The sequence below is a fragment of the Triplophysa dalaica genome, chromosome 22 (assembly GCF_015846415.1).
Source record: "Triplophysa dalaica isolate WHDGS20190420 chromosome 22, ASM1584641v1, whole genome shotgun sequence".
Taxonomy (NCBI): domain Eukaryota; kingdom Metazoa; phylum Chordata; class Actinopteri; order Cypriniformes; family Nemacheilidae; genus Triplophysa; species Triplophysa dalaica.
The window spans coordinates 11533077-11552444 of NC_079563.1; the positions used below are offsets into that span (position 1 = coordinate 11533077).

Here is a 19368-nt window from a genome sequence, read left to right on the forward strand (position 1 = left end):
ATAAAGATACAGAAAATCTCGCTGTTCATCCAAGTATTCTAAGCAGTCACCCCAGATTGAGCTGTAAGCTACTGTAAATTTATCTATCAAAAAAAAGCAGAGACAGTCTCCGAGGGAGGATTAATCAGTAGTGAATATCTTCCGCTTTGCCTTTAAACACAATGTGACCTCTGTTTGACCTTAACCCATCTCTGTTCTCGTCTGTTAGCGGGGTTGGACTATGTGGGAATCAGCAGAAACTTGGACTTTGCACCAGGAGTGGACGTGCAGACAGTTCGGGTCACCATTCTGGATGATCTGGGCCAGCCTGTTCTGGAAGGGACGGAGCGATTCGAGCTTGTTTTTCGGATGCCCTCCAATGGAGTTCTGGGAGAGCCAGCAAAAGCCACGATCTTTATTAATGATTCAGTTTCAGACTGTGAGTTCATTATCTGAAGAAATTTGTTTTTAAGAGATTAAAGCGTTCTGGACATAGTAGGCAAAGCTTTAAGATATTTTTATAGTTTTTGATAGTAGTATTTTACACACATATTATTTTCCACAGTACATGGTGTTATTTGAATATCTTGTGTTATATTCTCTTTCTTCAGTGCCGAAGGTAGAGTTCAAACAAGCTGTCTTAACTGCAGAGGAGAGTGAAGGTCAAATCTTAGCAATGATCCACCGCAGCGGTGACATCAGACACAGGTCTACTGTACGCTGCTACACACGGCAGGGCTCCGCACAGGTGGCGACTGACTTTGATGAGAGACCCAACACTGACGCCTCCATCATCACTTTCTTGCCCGGTAAATAATCCCCAAAGGCTTTTGAGTAATGTTAGAAAATGCATGTTGATGTATCGTTTATTTTAATAATTTGGAATGATCTCTTCACAAAGTGTTTTCTTTGCCACAGTATCTGTCAACACCATTATATAAACAGTTTATCTAGCATTTTCTAGCACTTCACATTTATAATGTGCAGTAAATGCTCCTTTTGTAAGGACAATATAAGTTTCATTTAAAGGTATACATAATATATATATTTGCTCTTTTAAAATATATATTTGTCCTAAATTAATGTAAATGCATACATATATTTTCATACCCTGTCTTTGAATTCCAGTCGAATGTCTAAATCTAATTTTGAGATTAGGAGCATCTAAGTAGTCAAAGCAAAAAATGACATAAATACGTATGTGTGTTTATCGCTGTAAATTATAGATTTTATGATAGATTTTAATATCAAATTTGTAAATATAATAATGCAATATTTGAAATTTTAAGTGTTGAAATTACTGATTTTATATTGAAAACGTATATATATATATAAATGTATATATAAAAAAGTTTATTAAAGAGTATATTAAAAAGCATTTTGCAAATATAACTTTTCAAAAATCAGTTTTTTTGTGCATTCCAATTAATATTGCAGTTGGGGTGTTTAATAATGATTAAGTAATAATTACAAAAAATCACATAATGTTTACATAACAAAAAGACTTCAAGAGAGTTTTTAGAATTGAAAATCAATAGCGTGTGATTTGTGTTAACTGCATTCTAGTCATCACCTGGATTGGATTTCAGTTTTGTAAGCATGCTTTAGGTGTATAATAGAGGCATGAAATATTGAGTGTTTTTTCTCTTTTGTTCTTCAGGTGAGGCTGACAAGCCATGTGTGCTGAAACTGGTGGATGACCTCATTCATGAAGATGAAGAGGAGCTACGTCTGGTTCTGGGCAGCGCAAAGAGCGACTCGCTGTACGGGGCGTCCATTGGCAATCAAAACGAGACGCTTATCAAGATCAAAGACAACTCTGACAGTATGGAAAAAAAACATTATTTATTAAAGCCTGATGCATTTAAATAAACTTTACATGAATAATGTTATCAATACCTGAAAGATTAAATGAGTAGTTCACCTTCCAAATTACAATTCTGTCATCATTTACCCGCCCTCTCGTCATTTCAAACCTATATGAGTTTCTTTCTTCCGCAGAACACAAAAGAAAGAAGATATCTTAAAGAATGTTGTTAACAGCCCCCGCTCACTTTCATTGGTACGGTAGAAGTGAATAGACGGCTGTGCTGTTCTGTTACCAACATTTTTCAAAATATCTTCTTTTGTGTTCTGCAGAAGAAAGAAACTCATACAGGTTTCAAATGAAAAAAGGGCCAGAACTACTTTTAAGATCTCCAAGTTTCATTTAACTCTAATGTAGTCTTGTGATGAGGCAACAAAAGCTAAATATCATAGTATTTAAGTGAATCACTTTCCACATCCTCTGTATTTATTCTCCACCCCTTCTTCTTGCTGTCCCAGAGCCCATCATTAAGTTTGCCGAGACCAAGTTCAGTGTTATCGAGCCGAAAGAGTCCGGACAAGTGACGCTGGTGAAAATTCCCATCCGACGGACGGGAGACACTTCGAGAGTGTCCCTGGTGAGGGTTCACACTAAGGACGGCTCGGCTGTATCGGGAGAGGACTACCATCCCATCTCTCAGGGTGAGGAATCCACAGAGACCCGTGCCGAATTCTCGTCGCCAGACCTCGTCATTTGCATTTTCGAATATGCCGCATCTAATTATCCTTTGTAGATTGGCAGGTGTTTTATAGCAGCGCTTCCAAGCAGGCAGCGCGTGCATGCATTTCCCAGCCAAATCAGGTTATATAGAGTTCAGGATGCAAATGACAAGTGCAATCAAGTGTGGAAGCGTTTAGCTTAAGTGCGGGAATGGGATACTTCACGAGGGTGTTTATCTTTTTAGTAGCGCGTGTAATCAGCTGTTTTGTGTGTGTGTGTGTGTGTGTGTGTATAGATGCCGAGTTTAAAGTGGGTGACAGCGAACATGTTGTGGAGGTTGAAGTCCTGTTTGATGGTGTAAAAGAGATGAGGGAAGCTTTCACGGTTCACCTGAAACCAGATGAGAACATGATCGCTGAAACACAGGTGAGAAATGTTCAAAATGATTAGTGGAATACATTCTATTTTAAAACAGCATTTTTTTTATTGTGCGTAATGTTTGTGTCAATTAAGGTTGTTTGCTTCTTGTATTGGCAGATGACTAAAGCCATAGTGTACATCGAAGAGGGCAACAGTATAGCTGATGTCACGTTCCCCTCACTGCCTCACGTTGTGTCACTTTTGCACTATGATGATGTCAGAAGAACCAAAGTGGATTTGCAGCCACCCGCTGGTTACCCTGTCGTGTGTGTTACGGTAGGTTTGTCCGTCAGGTTATTCTGTTCAGAATGTTTCATACCTGCCCATAATCAGCGCTCAAGTAGTTCTAGAGCGGAGTTTCAATATACTTTATGAATCTGAATTTCAAATAAATTTCTAATGATAATTACGGGGTACTATTTATACAGTTTCTGAAAGGACGTACATGTGAAAAAGACTGCAATTACTCTTTCAGTTTTCTTTTGGATTTTAAGTGTTACTTTTCAGGTTGAGATATATTATAATGAAGGCCTCAAAGTATTTCCTAAATCTAAATGTCTTTAAGATGACTTCAATTTTGTTTGCCTTTTCTTATAGCAGATTAACACATATTAACATTTGCATCATTTTTGTTTTATTGGTTTTTCTTACCGTTGGATTTTGATATATAGGCTACTGTGCCATAATTTAAAGGTTTATATACCATACTGAATCTAATATTATATAATCCATGTTATATTACAGAATATGCTAATATAAAATAGATATTTCAGTAATAAATAGTTCAAACGTGATACTTTGTTCACATTCTTATTGGTTGTATTAATGTAATATCCACAAGAAATCCATTTCACATTATCAAATTCCTTTAGATTCCCGAAACACTTAACTATGAAAATTCTTATTCTAACCCAGCGCCTCCCTGGCACCACCTGCCTAGATCTGCTATAGAGGGTTTCAAAGCAAAACCATAAACAAACATTATTACCCATGCACCCTTTTGTGGCCCAAACGTAACTTCTGCTAAACATCCGCAAAGAATAGAGCGTCTGTAGATTATTTCAGAAAACAAGCAAAATAAATAATAAGTCAATTGTATTAGCTAGCAAGTTATAAGCTGTTTATTTAATACAATTATACAATAAAAAAGTAATATACATTAATATTCATGTATATTAAAATAAAATCTAAATAGTTCTGATAGACTGATAACCAAACACAAAAACTCTGGGCGCGTACGTCTGATGAAACCGTCTATTCATAGGCGTCTATTCTCTCTCTCTCTCCTTCACTTACATTAATAACAAAATTTTGTTTTGCCTGAACTTTTAATAGTTCTTGTATAATTCTGTGGTGCTAATTATTGTGGTAATATTTATTTTTATGTAGCATCACTAACCTTAAGTAAATTTTGAGCTTATATCATTAATTACGATATATCGGTATATTGCAAATAAAAAAACTTTCCAGTCGTCACTGTCAGAAAATTCTTGACATTTCTGTAGCACAGGGAAGTTGGGATGAAGCGATGATGGATGACTACGTCTAGAACTTGGTTTGTGAGGACAGTATTAGTCATAAATGACAAAAAGGATCTTTTTTAGTTAGTGTTATGTAAAACAGTATGCGCACGATAAAAAATAACTAAATTGCTAAATGTGTGAAAATAAATGAATATGATTTTTGTATCTAGCTTCATAAACAAACAATAAAAATTAAAGCGAAACTTTATTTCTTTTTACAGAGGTTTTAAACCATCCCGACAATTGACATGACCGAATCAGAGTACTTTTTCACAGTTCTTCCTTCTCTGACCTGTCTAGGCATGCAACCCCAAATTTCCCGACTACGATAAAACAGGTTCCATCTGCATAAGCGAACACATCAACGACACCCTGACTCGTTACCGGTGGCTCATCAGCGCCCCCAGTGGTCCGGATGGCGTCACCAGCCCAATGAAAGAGGTTGATTTTGACACCTTCTTCACGTCCTCGAAGATGATCACCCTAGACTCGGTTTATTTCCAAGCGGGCTCCCGAGTGCAGTGCGCGGCCCGTGCTGTGAATTCCAACAGGGATGAGGGGCTGGAACTCGGCAGCCCAATTGTAACTATTAGCATGGAGGAAGGTGAGCCTGAAAGCATCACATTAAGAGGGATTGTATGAAAATGCTTTGCTTTGTGTCACGGCACCAAAGAACATTATGCTGCACCCGAGCTGCTGGTTATAATGTAGCACTTGCATTGTGGAATTAGGCTGCCAGTAGGTGGTAATATGCTTGAAGTGATGTTTCGTGTCTTTGATGTTTCCGAGCAGGGATGTGCCAGCCACGTAAATTGGGCACAGTAGGTGCTGAGCCCTTTTCTGCCAAACTGCGGTATACGGGCGCCGAAGACCCCGAATATGCCAATCTCATCAAGCTTACTGTCACCATGCCCCATATAGACGGTAAGACAATCATTTCCTCTGGCTGACAGAATGTTGGCTTAGTTGGGACCCATAGAGAAACCCTTCTCACACATCCCCTGGGAAAAAACTGTTATTATTGTTGGATTTATGCCTTATTTGCTGTCAAAACAACACATTAGAGTCAGTTTCGTTCTGAAAAGGCAATCGAATGTGAACGATGCGTAAACACGAGCAAATGTCATGTCATGAATTTGCAAACCGAATCCAAATCCGTCAAGATTTTATTCCTTCAGGCAAAATCATTTTTTGAAAGAAGGGTCCAGGTGTCATACTGGAGTATTTTGAGAATCGATTGTCATGAGGCATGTTTCACATCAGAAATCTAGGCCAGATGCAAATGTTCGACATGTTAATATTACCTTCCTGCACATCAAAGTCACTTTAAATGACAGTTTTCATGACAATTCGAAAACCTGCCAATGCATGAAAAACGTGCAGTTATAGGAACGGTAGACGAAAAAAATACAATTCTGTCATTATGTATTATTAACATCATTTCAGGATTTTTTTATTGCACTAAGGGCATGAAAAACAAGATTTTAACTTAATTTGAATATAAAACTTTTTAAAAGATAAATACAGTGTTGACAAAGTTGACTATTGAATAGTTTTTATTGGTCAGATACTTGCAAAACATAATGACAAACATAAAGGCTGACTTATAATAATGATTTATGACAAAAAAACATAAAATGTGGAGGTACGAGATTTGAATGTATTCATATGAGTTCTGATCTCTCACCAGGCATGCTCCCTGTAGTCTCCACACGCGCTCTGTCCAGTTTCGAGCTGACACTCAGTCCTGACGGCACTCGGGTTGGGAACCACAGGTGCTCCAATCTGCTCGACTTTAAAGAGGTCTCGACGCGGCACGGTTTCCTGACTGAGGCCACGCAGAATATAGAGAGCGCCGGCGAGACTCTGCCGTACCAGTACAACACGGCTCTCAGGAGCCAAAGCACGCTACGCTTTTACAGGAACCTGAACATGGAGGCCTGTCTGTGGGAGTTTGTGAGTTATTATGACATGTCTGAACTCCTCACAGACTGCGGGGGAACCATCGGAACAGATGGGCAGGTGAGGTGCCATGCGGCTTTTAGAAACCAATAAATTCGGATGATTAGCGATTTGTAAAACGCAATCGTTCTTGCCTTAAAATAGAAATTTTGGATCATCCATCTGTAAATACCTACAGATGTCTTTAATGTTAATAAATAAGTTTAACTAATGTCATTTTAGCAAAGGTGACTAAACTCTGTTCACTCAATAATAATAATAAAAAAATCATTAACTCACTTTCATGTCATTCAAAACCTGTATTTGAGTATTTCTTTTGTGGAAGACAGTTAAGATATCTTAAAAAATGTCTTGTGCCCATACATAGGAGGTCAGTGGTGGGAGGGAGTGTTGTTTGGCTACTTACATTATTCAAAATATCTTATTTTGTGTTCTGCCGAAAAATGAAAGTCATACAGGTTTAGAATGACATGAGGATGAGTAAATGATGAAACATTTTCTTTATGGGGTGAACTATCCCTTTAAGTCAGCATTAAGAGTACAATGTGGCCCAAATCTGATTTCTTATCCCTCACTTTCACAGGTCTCTTTTTATTTTTTTTTAGACGACAGCACAAATGAAATTAAATCTGACATTTTTCTATTCTAATCTAGACCACTTTAATCCAATACGTGGAAATCAATCCTATGCGTATCTAAATGTATGCAATGTGACCTGTGTGAACATGCCATTTGTGTCAGTCTTACTTTGCAAACCACTTTGCTTTGATTCTCTATGCATGAGAGTACTTTTTAATCTATTATTATGCGCAACACTAAGTGGCAGGCAAAGCTCTCTTTGGATTTGGCTGCCACACTTCTTATTGTGGTCAATAAAGGAGAAGATTGACTTTGTTGTAACCCACTGGGCTTTTGTGAGTGCCCTCTATTTCGATTCACAAATTTAGGTCTTGATTTAATGGCTTTCCCTCAATCTAGTGTCTAAACCTCTGGGTGATTTTCTGCGCGGTTACTAAAAAAGTTCTGTAAATCTGCAATAGTTCCCTCTAAAAGAGGACAGATTGAAAATCTCTTTATTGGGAGGACGTGCTCAAACCCAGCTGAGGAAGAATATGAAAAGCAAGACTCTTCTCTCCCTCCGGATGGGAATTTGAGAATGTTCATAGGGATATTTCTCATCTTGATTAAAGTTACTCCGGCAGGTGTTCAGACCGCCCTCATTACTGGGGGGAGCACATTTTTATCGCCTGGTATTTTGATTATAATTGACTATGTAAATCAGCAAATGTTTCATTCAATCACACCAGATTTTCTTTGAGACAGCTAATCGTCTCATATGAAAAAGCTTATTGACGACCTTTGCTTTGGCAAATCGCCAGAGCTTATTTATATCAACCTGTTATTGCTCATGTTTATTATTTATATATCGAATTATTCATCGTCATCATTGTATTTTTATCAGGTGCTGAACCTGGTGCAGTCGTACGTGACCCTGCGTGTTCCTCTGTACGTCTCATATGTGTTTCATTCACCTGTGGGAGCGGGAGGCTGGCAGCACTTTGACCTGCATTCTGAGCTCCGGCTCACCTTTGTGTATGACACTGCCATCTTGTGGAAGGATGGTGTCGGCAGCCCTCCGCAGGCAGAATTGCAGGGTAAGTCATAAGACTCAGAAGAGATGAACATTTATACATTCTCCATATTTGTTTGGATTGTTTTCAGTATAACATGGTAGTTTTATTTTCCACCAAACATGTATGTACATCGGCCACTAAGTAGTGAAACACATAAGCCACACTTAAAAATAACAAAAACAGAGTTAGAATTTGCGTGCTTTTTGAGCAAAACGAAGTTGGATTATTAGCCTGTAAACTATGAAACAATGAATTTGGACACTTGTGAATGTAAAGGGATAGTTCACCCAAAATGACTTAACACCCATTGACTTCCATTTCATGGACACAAAACCAGAGACATTTCTCAAAATATATATATTTTTGAGAAAGTATCTAGCATCATTTGTTTGCAAATGTTGTTTTGACGTTTGTATGAAAGTCAAGGCTACAAAACTTTGTTATTTATGTAGGTGCGTTATATCCAACCAGCATGAGGATAAATGATCAGGGGAAACTGGTGGTGAACTTCCGCACAGAAGCTCGCTTTAGGGGCTTGTTTGTGTCAGTACATCGTGGTAAGTTTTTTATTATCTCCCGTCTTGATAGATGCTGCAAGTTTCATTTATCAACATACTTCTCCAGTAAACAAAGATGGATTACAAGCCCTTCTTTGTTCTTTTTTCCTGCAGCACAGGGTCTCAAAACTGCAGGTAGGATCAGACAATCATGTCTGTGTTACTTAAATAGTTGTTTAATTATCTTTCTAGGAAATGTTTGTTTTATTCGTACATTTTCGATTCATTTGCTATCTCTCCCGTGTTTAACCAGGATCCTCTGTGAAGTCTATGGTTTTGAGCGCAGATCATCCAGGCTTGACTTTTAACCTCACACTGATCAGAACTGAGCCCACATACAACCAGCCTGTCCAGCAGTGGACGTTCATATCAGACTTTGCAGTGAGTGTCTCAAATCAGATATTCATCAATGTAATTTTCGCCCACTTCAAGTATTCAGAACAGTTATACGGGACATCTATGTTTCTGTGATCTGCAGGTTCGTGATTACTCAGGCACATACACAGTGAAGTTGATCCCGTGCGCAGCAGCACTGAATGTGGAATACTCGGTGACTCCCATCTGCAACCCCAGAGAGCCTGTTACTTTTGATCTAGATATTCGCTTTCAACAGGTACAGCTGAAAACTTCCTTTAATTTAATTTAATTTATATTTTCATGCAATTTGTTTTGACAAATTTATGTGCAGATTTACAGAGATCACTTAAACATTGTTTTCTTCACTTTCTTTAGGTGAGTGACCCTGTTGCTGTTGAGTTCAGTCTTAACACACAAATGTTCCTGTTGTCTAAGAAAGCACTGTGGCTGTCAGATGGATCGATGGGCTTCGGTCAGGAGAGTGATGCGGCTTTTTCTGAGGGTGCGTGTATTAGAACTAATGGGCCATTCACATTTTGCATTTTTTGCGCAAGCAAATTCGTTATTTTAAATGTATACGATCAAATAGGGGGTGACTTGGCTGCGATGCGCATGTGTTTCAACAGGCTCCTTTTTATAGGCGCTTTGGAACCGCATTGAGGTGAAAATATTTCAACTTTTCAGAATGCCGCAGGTCATGTGACAAGAACAATCAGTTTGACGTTTTGTGGACCAATATAGAAAAGCCCAGCGAAGATGGAGACAGATGATCGCAGCATAAATACATCTAGTAGCAGTGTTATTGCAAATAATAAAAAAGTGTTTTTTTTGCATATAATCCTTATATCCTTTATTAATACCACTTCGCCTTAATGGCAAGGGTGGCCCATGGTTGCTTAGCAATGGCAGATGACAGGAGAGCTCAAGCTTCCAACCTTTTTTTTTAGAAAAAGGAAGAAAGCGGCTCGACTTGTGTTTTTTCGTGCGGTTATAGACACAAAATGTGAACAACCCCTTATTCAGTCACTGTGTCTGAGTCCATAAGTTTGAGAATATAACACTTTTCCTTGTTGTACTGACATTGGATCATGTTCTCCTCAAGGTGACAAAATCTATGGACGTGTGATGGTGGACCCTGTTCAGAACTTGGGAGACTCCTTTTACTGTAACATTGAGAAGGTGTATCTGTGCACCGGAGCTGACGGATACGTCCCGAAATACAACCCCACCAGGTCTGAGTTCGGATGCCTTGCAGACTTGCCGTCCCTTCTCTACAGATTCAAAATTATTGTGAGTCACCAACATTTATGTGGACTGTTTAAGTGAACTTAAAGGTTGTGTAACATCATATAGTGCCGTCTAAAAACGGTTTCATGAATTCACCTCCCTGTAGGACAAAGCACAGCCGGAGACTCAGGCCAAGAGTTTTGGGGATGTAGATTTCAATGCCCTGCTTGCTGTGGACGACCCCTCTGCCATCTCTCTGGTGAAGCAGCCAGGTTCTGATGGATTCAAGATGGACTCAACTCCTCTATTCCAGGTATTTATACTCATAAAAGTTTTGATAACTTATCGTAAAGTCACCGACCTAATAAAATCTTCCATTATCCCTCTCGTACTCTAGGTGGCAGTAGGGAGAGAGTGGTACATTCACACCATCTACACAGTGCGTTCCAAAGACAATGCCAAGCGTGGCATTGGTAAGCGAAGTCTAGAATACCACTCGCTGACATCAGCCGACCTTCTACCAATGGAGGCCAAAAGTCGCTCCAGACGCTCCACCGGTGACGTCCCGATTCTGGCAGAACATATCGGACCTGAGAACAACCGGGGAACGAACATCATGCACATTGTACTGGATCGTAACCGCCAGCAGGCCGCGCCTGGGGAGGAGCTGTTCGCAGATGGATTGTCTCCGAGGGAGCTCAGTGGGCGAAATGGTGAAGAGAACGCAGTAACCGTGGCTGGAGCCCTCATGGGGCTGCTCCTCACCATCCTCATCGTTGTGGCGTCGGCCCTGATGTTTTACTCAAGGCGGACAGCTGCGAAAAAAGCCCCAAGAGTCTCTTCAAGCCTGCAGCCTGTTATAGTTAGAAGTAGTCTTGATAATGGTGACGGTGACAGTTCAGAAGTCTGAAGGACTAATGGAATACGCTCTGTCAAACATGAATAAGTTTGATGATTTATTTGTTTTAAACAAGTGCCTCTGACAAATGTTACCTTAAAGGAATAGTTCCCAAAAAATGAAAGCTGTCAGTGTTTTACTCATCTGTTGTTGTATGCTTTTCAAAACCTCTGAATGTTTTTTACCAGATCAAAAAATGAAAAGTAGAAAAAAGGAACCTGTGGACGAAATCTTCTGAAGCCATATGAGAGCTTTGTGTAAGAAACAGATTAAAATTTGAGTCTGACAAAGCTCATGTCTGGTCTGAAGATTCGTCATTGTGTGCAACCTGTGTGCTTCACAGAAATAGCAGCATAAATGAAATGATCGTGAAATGGTAACATTTTAATTTTGAGGTGAACTGTTCCTTTAAGAAGAGCTCATGACCCAGTACATCACCAGTCCAAAGAAATCTCTGTCTAGTCTTCACGACACATCTAACTGACATTTTCTTTATATGTCCAACATGGAGAGATTGTTGGTCAACCACCATATGGATGACAAAAAGGCATCTCATAAAGATTGACTAACAAAATAAAACGTACAGTTTATATTCTGGCAGACAGAAAAGTCATTGTTTATGAGTGAAATGGTATATGCACATTTAAATGGACTGATCATCACGCTGACACTGACTTTATTGTGTGTTTCACTGTTACGCATACGTGTTAAATATTTACATAATTGTATTACAGTTTTGTCTGCTGTTGCAGGTGTTTTGCCAAGCTCTAAATGGAGAAATGCTAAATATGCGTTTCATATCGATGTTGTCACAATGTTTACATTTAATAATGTCGTCACCTTTCATCTGTTTGCAACTGTTTATATATATATATACATTCAATTGCTATTATTTATACATTCGTTCATAGAGTTAGTAGAGAGCAGTATGCATTCCCAAATATTACCTCCTAAATATTGCGGTCCTGTCATTGGAATGGATGCAGTTAAAGGAACAGTTCACCCAAAAATAAAAATCTTGTCTTCATTTACTTAACCTTTAATTGTTCAAAAATCCTTTGTTCTGATGTACACACAGAAAGATATTTGGTTAGAATGATTGTGCCAAACAGTTCTTGGCCGTCATTGACAACCATAGTAGTAAAACTGCTTTGTAAAAGTCTTAATTCTGTTGAACACAAAAGAAGATATTTGGAAGAATGTAGGAAAGCAAACTTTTGACTACCATTGTATTTTTTTCTGTTTGGTTACAAGCATTCTTCCAAATATCTTTCTCTGTGTTCATCGGAACAAAGAAATCCATACAGATTTTGAACAACTCAAGGGTGAGTAAATGATGACATAATTTTCGTTTTTGGGTGAACTGTCCCTTTAATGGTTATTGGTAAATACTGTGACACAGGTAATCGCTCAAATTTCTCTTCAGTTTCTGCACACTATATAAAGATCCGCAACGGTAAATCTACACTTATTTTGTTAAAGTCTGTTAAAAATGATTTTATAGTTCTGTCATTCAAGTGTGTCATGTCCATTAGCCTAGAACTCTATTTCAGACTTCACTTTCAATGAAGATGTCTCATACCAAATGTCGATCACCTACAGACAAGAATTGTCTCATCGGGCTGTTAATATATTAAAAGAAATGTGCTATGCAATGCAATCAGTGGATACTTTCCATATATGTAGTATTGTGAGGCTAACAAGCAAGCACGACATTTTGGGCACAATTACATACTTTTTTATGTGTGAAATGGTATTTACGGTCAAATGTTGTGCTTTTGTACATGGTTCACTTCTAAATATTTCCAGCGCTACATGCATTTTTTTATGTAATGGGCCTTCCAGCACAAAATAAACGAAGTCTTGAGACTTGATAGCTTTGAAAGTCTTATTTTCACTGTCAAAGTGTGCTAGCTGTAGTTAATGAGGAATTTAATTGAATTACCTTTTAGAGCATAAGCAGTAATTTTAAAACAACGCTGGAGGAGTAAACAACGTGTAGCCTGCAAGGAATAACAAAGATGAGACTCAGGAAACAGAACAAATTGTATTTGCCAGCTCTGTCTATCCCTACCATTGCTAAATCTTTATTCAACAAAACGAGCTAAAACGAGTCTTGTTCAGCATGCACATTAATGTACTTTGCCTAACAGAATAATAAGTGGGATTTAGTTTCATCTACTCAACAGGTAGCGGTCTAGCTTTTGTTGAAACTAGTAACTTTGTATTAGCACCTATTGTATTATTCCTGTATGACATATTGCTTATTGCTCCCTAAACTCTCTGTAAGTCGCTTTGTATAAAGCGTCTGCTAAATGTCTAAATGTAAATATACTCAACACGACTTAAGTGCCCTCTGTCGTCTAATATATGTGACCCTGGATCATAAAACCACGGGAACATTTTTACTAAAAGACATGTATGGGTCAAAATGATCGATTTTTCTTTTATGCCAAAAATCATTAGGATATTAAGTAAAGATCATCTTCCATGAAGATATTTTGTAAATTTCCTACCTTAAATATATAAAAACTGTATTTTTACAGTTTTACAGAAGATTAACATCTTCGAAGACAATTTTCTCAATATTTGGATTTTTTGAACTCTCATATTCCAGAGTTTTAAACGGTTGTATCTCAGCCAGATGTTTTCATATTGTAACAACTCATACATCAAAATTAAGCTTATTTATTCAGATTATGTAAAATCTCCATTTCGAAAAATGAACCCATAAGACTGGTTTTGTTCTCCAGGGTCACATATATCATTACGAACAGACTCCAAAGACCTCTATGTGGTCTATAAAAAACAATTAACAAAGTACACAACCTCGCACTCAAACTATGTGAACTGCTTATAATACATTAATGAAAGCAGTATGCACCAAAAATAATTTCTGTCTCGACATTGTATAGACTGCACCACAAAAGATGTGCATAGTGTATGTACATGTTTACAAAAACATACATTCTTACAGCGCAACAATCACATAACCAATCCGATTCGCCAACGAACACCACGTGACTGAACCAGGAAGTGGGTCTGGAATGGTCCTCTCTCTCTCTCCCCCGTCGAAAATCAGTTTCGGCCCAGTAAAACAGTTGCACGGTAGCTCGGGGAAACATGGCCACCGCTGGAGACTCAAGGATTGAGCTGCAGAAGGAATTAGTGTGCTCCATTTGCCTAGATTATTTTGACGACCCCGTGATCTTAAAATGCGGCCACAATTTTTGTCGTATGTGCATTTTGATGCACTGGGAGGAAAATGGAGGCGACGATGTGGGTTACCAGTGTCCGGAGTGCAGGATGGTGTGGTTTGTTTTGATAAACGTTCTTAGATAACGGCTCGGTTAGTTACACCGTCGATTCATTGAACATAGCAGACTTAACGTTATATACGATGGAGTCTGTGATGCTAACTGTGCTAAACCGGCGTTCTTTTAACAGTCGGATGCTGTGTTGAATGTAATCTCGACCAATCGAATCGATCCGTCCGAGCAGATGAAGAGTTTGGTTACAATATGAGATTACTCCGTTGGTAATTTTATTTAGGAATCATGTTATCATGTTTTATTCTTCAAGATAGCTGTTTTGAGTTATTATTTCATAAATTAAACTAACTGCAGTTTGATTGTATTAATTGAAATGCAACATAAAAAAACAATCATAAACGGAGTTCTCTCATTGTGGAAACAAACTCTTCATATAGTGTGTCAGCTGATACAAACCACCGCACGGCCGCTTTGTCAGTACAGTGTTGTAACCGCATTTGCTATACACCGTTTGTCTTGTTGCAGGTGTTCGTCAAAATGAGTTTCACCAAGAACTACCTGGTGAAAAACTTGGTGGAAAAAATGAGCGACTTCGATTATCTGAAGACGTGTAGGCCCTCTGCTCCCGCGAAACCCGTGAAAATGGACGGGAAATGTGAGCGACACCACGAGGAGCTTAAATTGTACTGCCACACGGACAGAAAGCCCATTTGCGTGGTGTGTCGAGAATCGAGATCCCACAGGTGTGAGTCGATAGGTTTTAAAGGAAAACACGCAAAAGAGAACAGATGTGTCCTGTGTCAGAATGTAGTGATGATTTAATTGTTTGTAATCTATTCAGACACCATGATGTTGCTCCTGTTCCAGAAGTGGTTGAAGACATGAAGGTTGGTTCTAGATCGGTTTTGTAACTCAAAGTATTTCTGGGTTGTAGATTCAGACATAATTGTTATCTTGTAGAACTATTATACATCTTGTCTTTTGTTATCTCTGTCTGAACGGCTGTGTGCCGGGATCAATTCTTTGTGTTTCTGTACATGGCCAACCTTGGTTTGGAGCTAGATCTAACCGAGCGTCATATAAATGATTGTATGTGAGTTTTAACACTTCAAAGACAAAAAATAAATATGATCTTGCTTTGAGTACAGTCCAGCTCAAAGCGCAGAAAAAACTCTTTGTGCATGTCTGCTAAATATATTTCCAAGGTTTTCTGCAAACTGAAATGTGATGTTTTTCACAAACACAGGATTATGTTATCTATTTCTTTTAAACATAGTGGTGCTGCTTGTTCAGGCTTGAAGGTCAAGATTTGATAGAGAATCTGTCACTCGACCAAAGCAAAATAAAAGCTTTTCAGAATGAATGGCCTAAATGTGCTTTGAAGCATGTTCTGTATAGAAAAAAAGAAGAAAATCTATCTGGTAAATAAACACTAGAATGTTAACTTAAATGTCCAGTGTATGAATTTTAGTGCCATCTAGTTGTAAGGTTGCAAATTGCAACCAACTGCTCACTCCGCCCCCTGAGCTGACACAGGGCTAAGATGTTGTCACGTTTTTGTTTATGTAGGGCTACTGTTGAAACAACATGGTGAATTGTTATTGTTATCCCCCCATGTTAGGGGACCTGCAGTGTACGTTGATAGAAATAGCTCATTCTAAGGTCATGAAACAAAACACTTCGGCATGTAAGGTACACCTCTGAATACGTAGTTATGTATATTATAGTGCATTTCTTTTAATAGATCACCTTTAATATTTTACACCCATTTGGTGTCCTTTTATAGCCGCTATAATAATATACTGTAGTCCATTTGTCCAACCACTAGATTCTTTCATTTTGTGTTTCTATTATTCAACTCCTGCATTATATTTGTGATTCAGTAATGATTTTGCCTCCTTAATTTTGACAGATATGATAAACCAGAGGCAAGTTAATGAAACATCTAATTTGTAAAATTCTCTTCATTTCCTGTACAGAGTGAGCTCAAGTTAAGACTCATCAAGTTAAACTGGCAGAAGTCCATGTGTAGTAGAGTGAAAACAACAGATGAGCAGGCCAAAACTGATGTCAAGGTATAAAAGACCTGTTGATCCAACGCTGTCTTGGCGGATATACAAAGTGCCTAAATCACGCATTTCTATAATCTGTTGTGGATTTTTATAACCCCAGCTCAAAAAACAAACTCTGAAGGAGAAGATCGAGGAGGACGTTGGTGCCCTGGTTCAATTTTTGTTGGATGAAAAGGATGATCTTTTAGAAAGGCTGGAAGCTGAAGCGACAGCCACTCTTGGACTGATAGACGAGAACTTGAAGCGCGTGGAGAGCGAGGCAGCCAAGGTGGACAAAGCCATCACTGAAATTCAGAACCATCTTAGTGATGGTGCTAACTTTGAGGTGAAGAATTGAAAATCAACACATTCCTACACAATTTATGTGTGAAATGGCATTTATGAGAAATGGGAATATCAGTACTACTAGCTGGTAATATGCAGTAGCTGTGGATGTAGATTCTGTGTGGGTCTGCGTCAGTGGTTGCATCAAAGGGATATTTCACCTAAAAATTAAAATTCTGTCAACATTTTGAAGAAAGTTGGCTACCGAACATCACCGGCCCTCATTCACTTCTATTGTATTGGATACAGAAACCAATGCAAGTGAATGGGTGCCGGATGTCAACATTCTTCAAATGATCCTGTTTTGTGGAAGAAACAAAGTCATGCAGGTTTGAAGTGACAAGAGGGTTAGTAAATGATGACAAAAGTTTGATTTTTGGGTGAACTATCACTTCAAGTTTCTTATTGTAATCTTATATTATCATTTTATTTTTCGTATTGTAATGTAAGACATTCAATGGCTTTTGTTTGTTTAATATTTTTATCATGATTTTGAATTTACGAGATGAGCATATAGGCTAGTGTTTGCATTTAATTCTTTTATTTCTGTTTATTAATATTCAATATTTTGTCAAATTATTTGTGACACGATAATAATTATTATTATTTAAATAATGATTTTTGTAATATTGTTAAAAATATGTTATATGTTTAAAATATAAATTAGGAATGATGGAAAATATTAATATAATATAATCATTGGCCATGATATTACCCTGCACACTAAAATATAATTTAATTATTTAATGTTTTGCATTGTTTTGTCTTTTTCCAGAGTATCAATAGTTCATATTCAAGGTATCTAGATCTTTAGTATTTTGAAAAAATATTATTTCTTGTCTCTTATTACTACAGTTTTCAAGGTTTGTGATGTCTCATAGCGTGTTTATTTTCCTTCCAGACCCTGTCACACCAACCTCAACATTCAGTCTTCATGCTGCCCTGCAGATTTCTCAGAGTTCACGGGCCCATTTCAGCTCATCATGTGGAAGAAGATGATGCACGTTTTACACACCAGTGAGTGCTTATCTCAGATTAAGAAGCATGATGTCATTGTGAACTGTTGTTTTATGGGGAAAAAAACGTAAGAACGTTATGAGTTTGGAGTTTTCATGCGAACTGTTTCTCGTCTTATCCTGCAGTGCCACAGAACCTTACTCTAGATCTGGACACCGCTCACCCCTCGTTGGCTATCAGCGACTATGACACCAAGGTTGAGGAGGGCCGCGTGCGTTCCCAGGAGCCCGACATGCCTCAGCGTTTCACACGTTTTTTCGGCGTCCTCGCCACTGCCCAGTATTCCAGTGGAAAGCACTATTGGGAAGTGGACGTACGGGACAAAGGTGTCTGGTATTTGGGCGTCACCACAGAGTACAGCAACCGCAAGGGTTTCGTCAACCTTTCGCCCACCGCCGGATACTGGAGCCTATGTCTCCAAGACCGGCTGTACGCCAACGAAGAGGACTCGCGTGTGCCCGTGGCAGACTATTGGAACTCGCCGCGCGTCGGCATCTTTCTGGATTACGACAGAGGCCACGTCACATTTTTCGATGCGGTCACCATGAAACGCATCTATAACTTTGTCACATACTTTGACGAACCTGTGTCGCCTTTCTTTAGCCCCGGGAAGAACGATCCAGGCAGTAGACTTCAGATATGTCATTTCTACTGAGAACCTATGGAAATAAAGAAAAAAAACAAGGCTTCTTTTATTGCTTCTATCCCATACGAAAAGGTTTCAGGGTATTTCCTCCCGAAAGCTGGGAGGGAGTGTTCAATCTCTGCAGGGGTTTTGGATTCAGTTGATCTGAATCGAGAACTTGTTGTGTGAGAGCTTTCATACACCATAATCTGATGGAGCAAATTGAATTTCTCTTGAATTATGATGTAGCCCCAATGACATTCAGGTAGAGAGATTGCAGGTTTTACGCAAATTTGAACTTGAGCTGCTTCGTGTAGTCTTGTCTATGACCTCAGTGTTGTCTTTTGTACAATGAACAGGTAAAAATAAGGACCGAAGTGTCTGTTGGATCAAAAACTCATAAGCTAAATATTTGACATGTAACTTTTAAATTTTTTGACCACCATCTGTATTCCATTATATGGTATATTCAGTTTTCGTTTTTTTATTTTAACAGTGTTATCATTATTTAAAAATGTTTGTCAGATAAGTTACCCCATCTTGATGTGTGGGTGTAAGTAATGAGTTCTGTTACAAAAATGTTGTACAAAGATGTTTTAGCTGCAGACTGCAATAGGTGCTATGCAACCGAGTACATGTCGCGAGTTTCCAGCCACAAAATAGGTCAGATATTTTGTGAAGATCTTTTTTTCCTATTTAATTTTTAACGCCTTCTAAAGCTGTGCAGCGTTCTTGTTACATCGTTTCATTATATTAAATATTTTAATCCATTTTGTTGAGTATTGTTGGTTGATGAGCAGGCATGTTGCCAAACCCATCTACATTTCAGTTTTCATTTATACAGAAATAAGCACGAAACATTCCATTTCTTTGGAAGCTCATGTGGAGGTTATTGACCTTCGAATGTTACATGGGGTCCACACCAGATTCGGCACGGCCTGATGCAATGCGAATAAAGACAATAGAACGCATTA

The 19368-nt window shown here is 38.5% G+C and overlaps 2 protein-coding genes across 2 annotated transcripts in view; both read left to right on the forward strand.

Moving 5' to 3' along the window:
* Positions 1–12958, forward strand: part of frem2a (FRAS1 related extracellular matrix 2a) — a 48231-nt gene extending 35273 nt beyond the window's left edge. Inside the window, exons 8-25 of the mRNA XM_056736474.1 lie at positions 209–418; positions 591–788; positions 1640–1804; positions 2305–2487; positions 2802–2932; positions 3044–3202; positions 4750–5053; positions 5242–5373; positions 6140–6471; positions 7874–8066; positions 8498–8602; positions 8717–8737; positions 8856–8983; positions 9081–9215; positions 9335–9461; positions 10062–10249; positions 10353–10499; positions 10584–12958. Of these exons, the coding sequence (XP_056592452.1) occupies positions 209–418; positions 591–788; positions 1640–1804; positions 2305–2487; positions 2802–2932; positions 3044–3202; positions 4750–5053; positions 5242–5373; positions 6140–6471; positions 7874–8066; positions 8498–8602; positions 8717–8737; positions 8856–8983; positions 9081–9215; positions 9335–9461; positions 10062–10249; positions 10353–10499; positions 10584–11096 (3371 nt within the window). The 3' untranslated portion in view covers positions 11097–12958. The remainder of the gene's footprint in view (positions 1–208; positions 419–590; positions 789–1639; positions 1805–2304; positions 2488–2801; positions 2933–3043; positions 3203–4749; positions 5054–5241; positions 5374–6139; positions 6472–7873; positions 8067–8497; positions 8603–8716; positions 8738–8855; positions 8984–9080; positions 9216–9334; positions 9462–10061; positions 10250–10352; positions 10500–10583) is intronic.
* A 1169-nt stretch (positions 12959–14127) lies between these two features.
* trim47 (tripartite motif containing 47) lies at positions 14128–19165 on the forward strand. Its single transcript, XM_056736203.1, has 8 exons — positions 14128–14393; positions 14882–15099; positions 15198–15243; positions 16336–16431; positions 16529–16753; positions 17528–17550; positions 17654–17769; positions 17895–19165. Exons 1-8 carry the CDS (start codon positions 14208–14210, stop codon positions 18422–18424), a joined length of 1440 nt encoding a protein of 479 aa, XP_056592181.1. The 5' UTR covers positions 14128–14207; the 3' UTR covers positions 18425–19165.
* Positions 19166–19368: the final 203 nt, after the last annotated feature.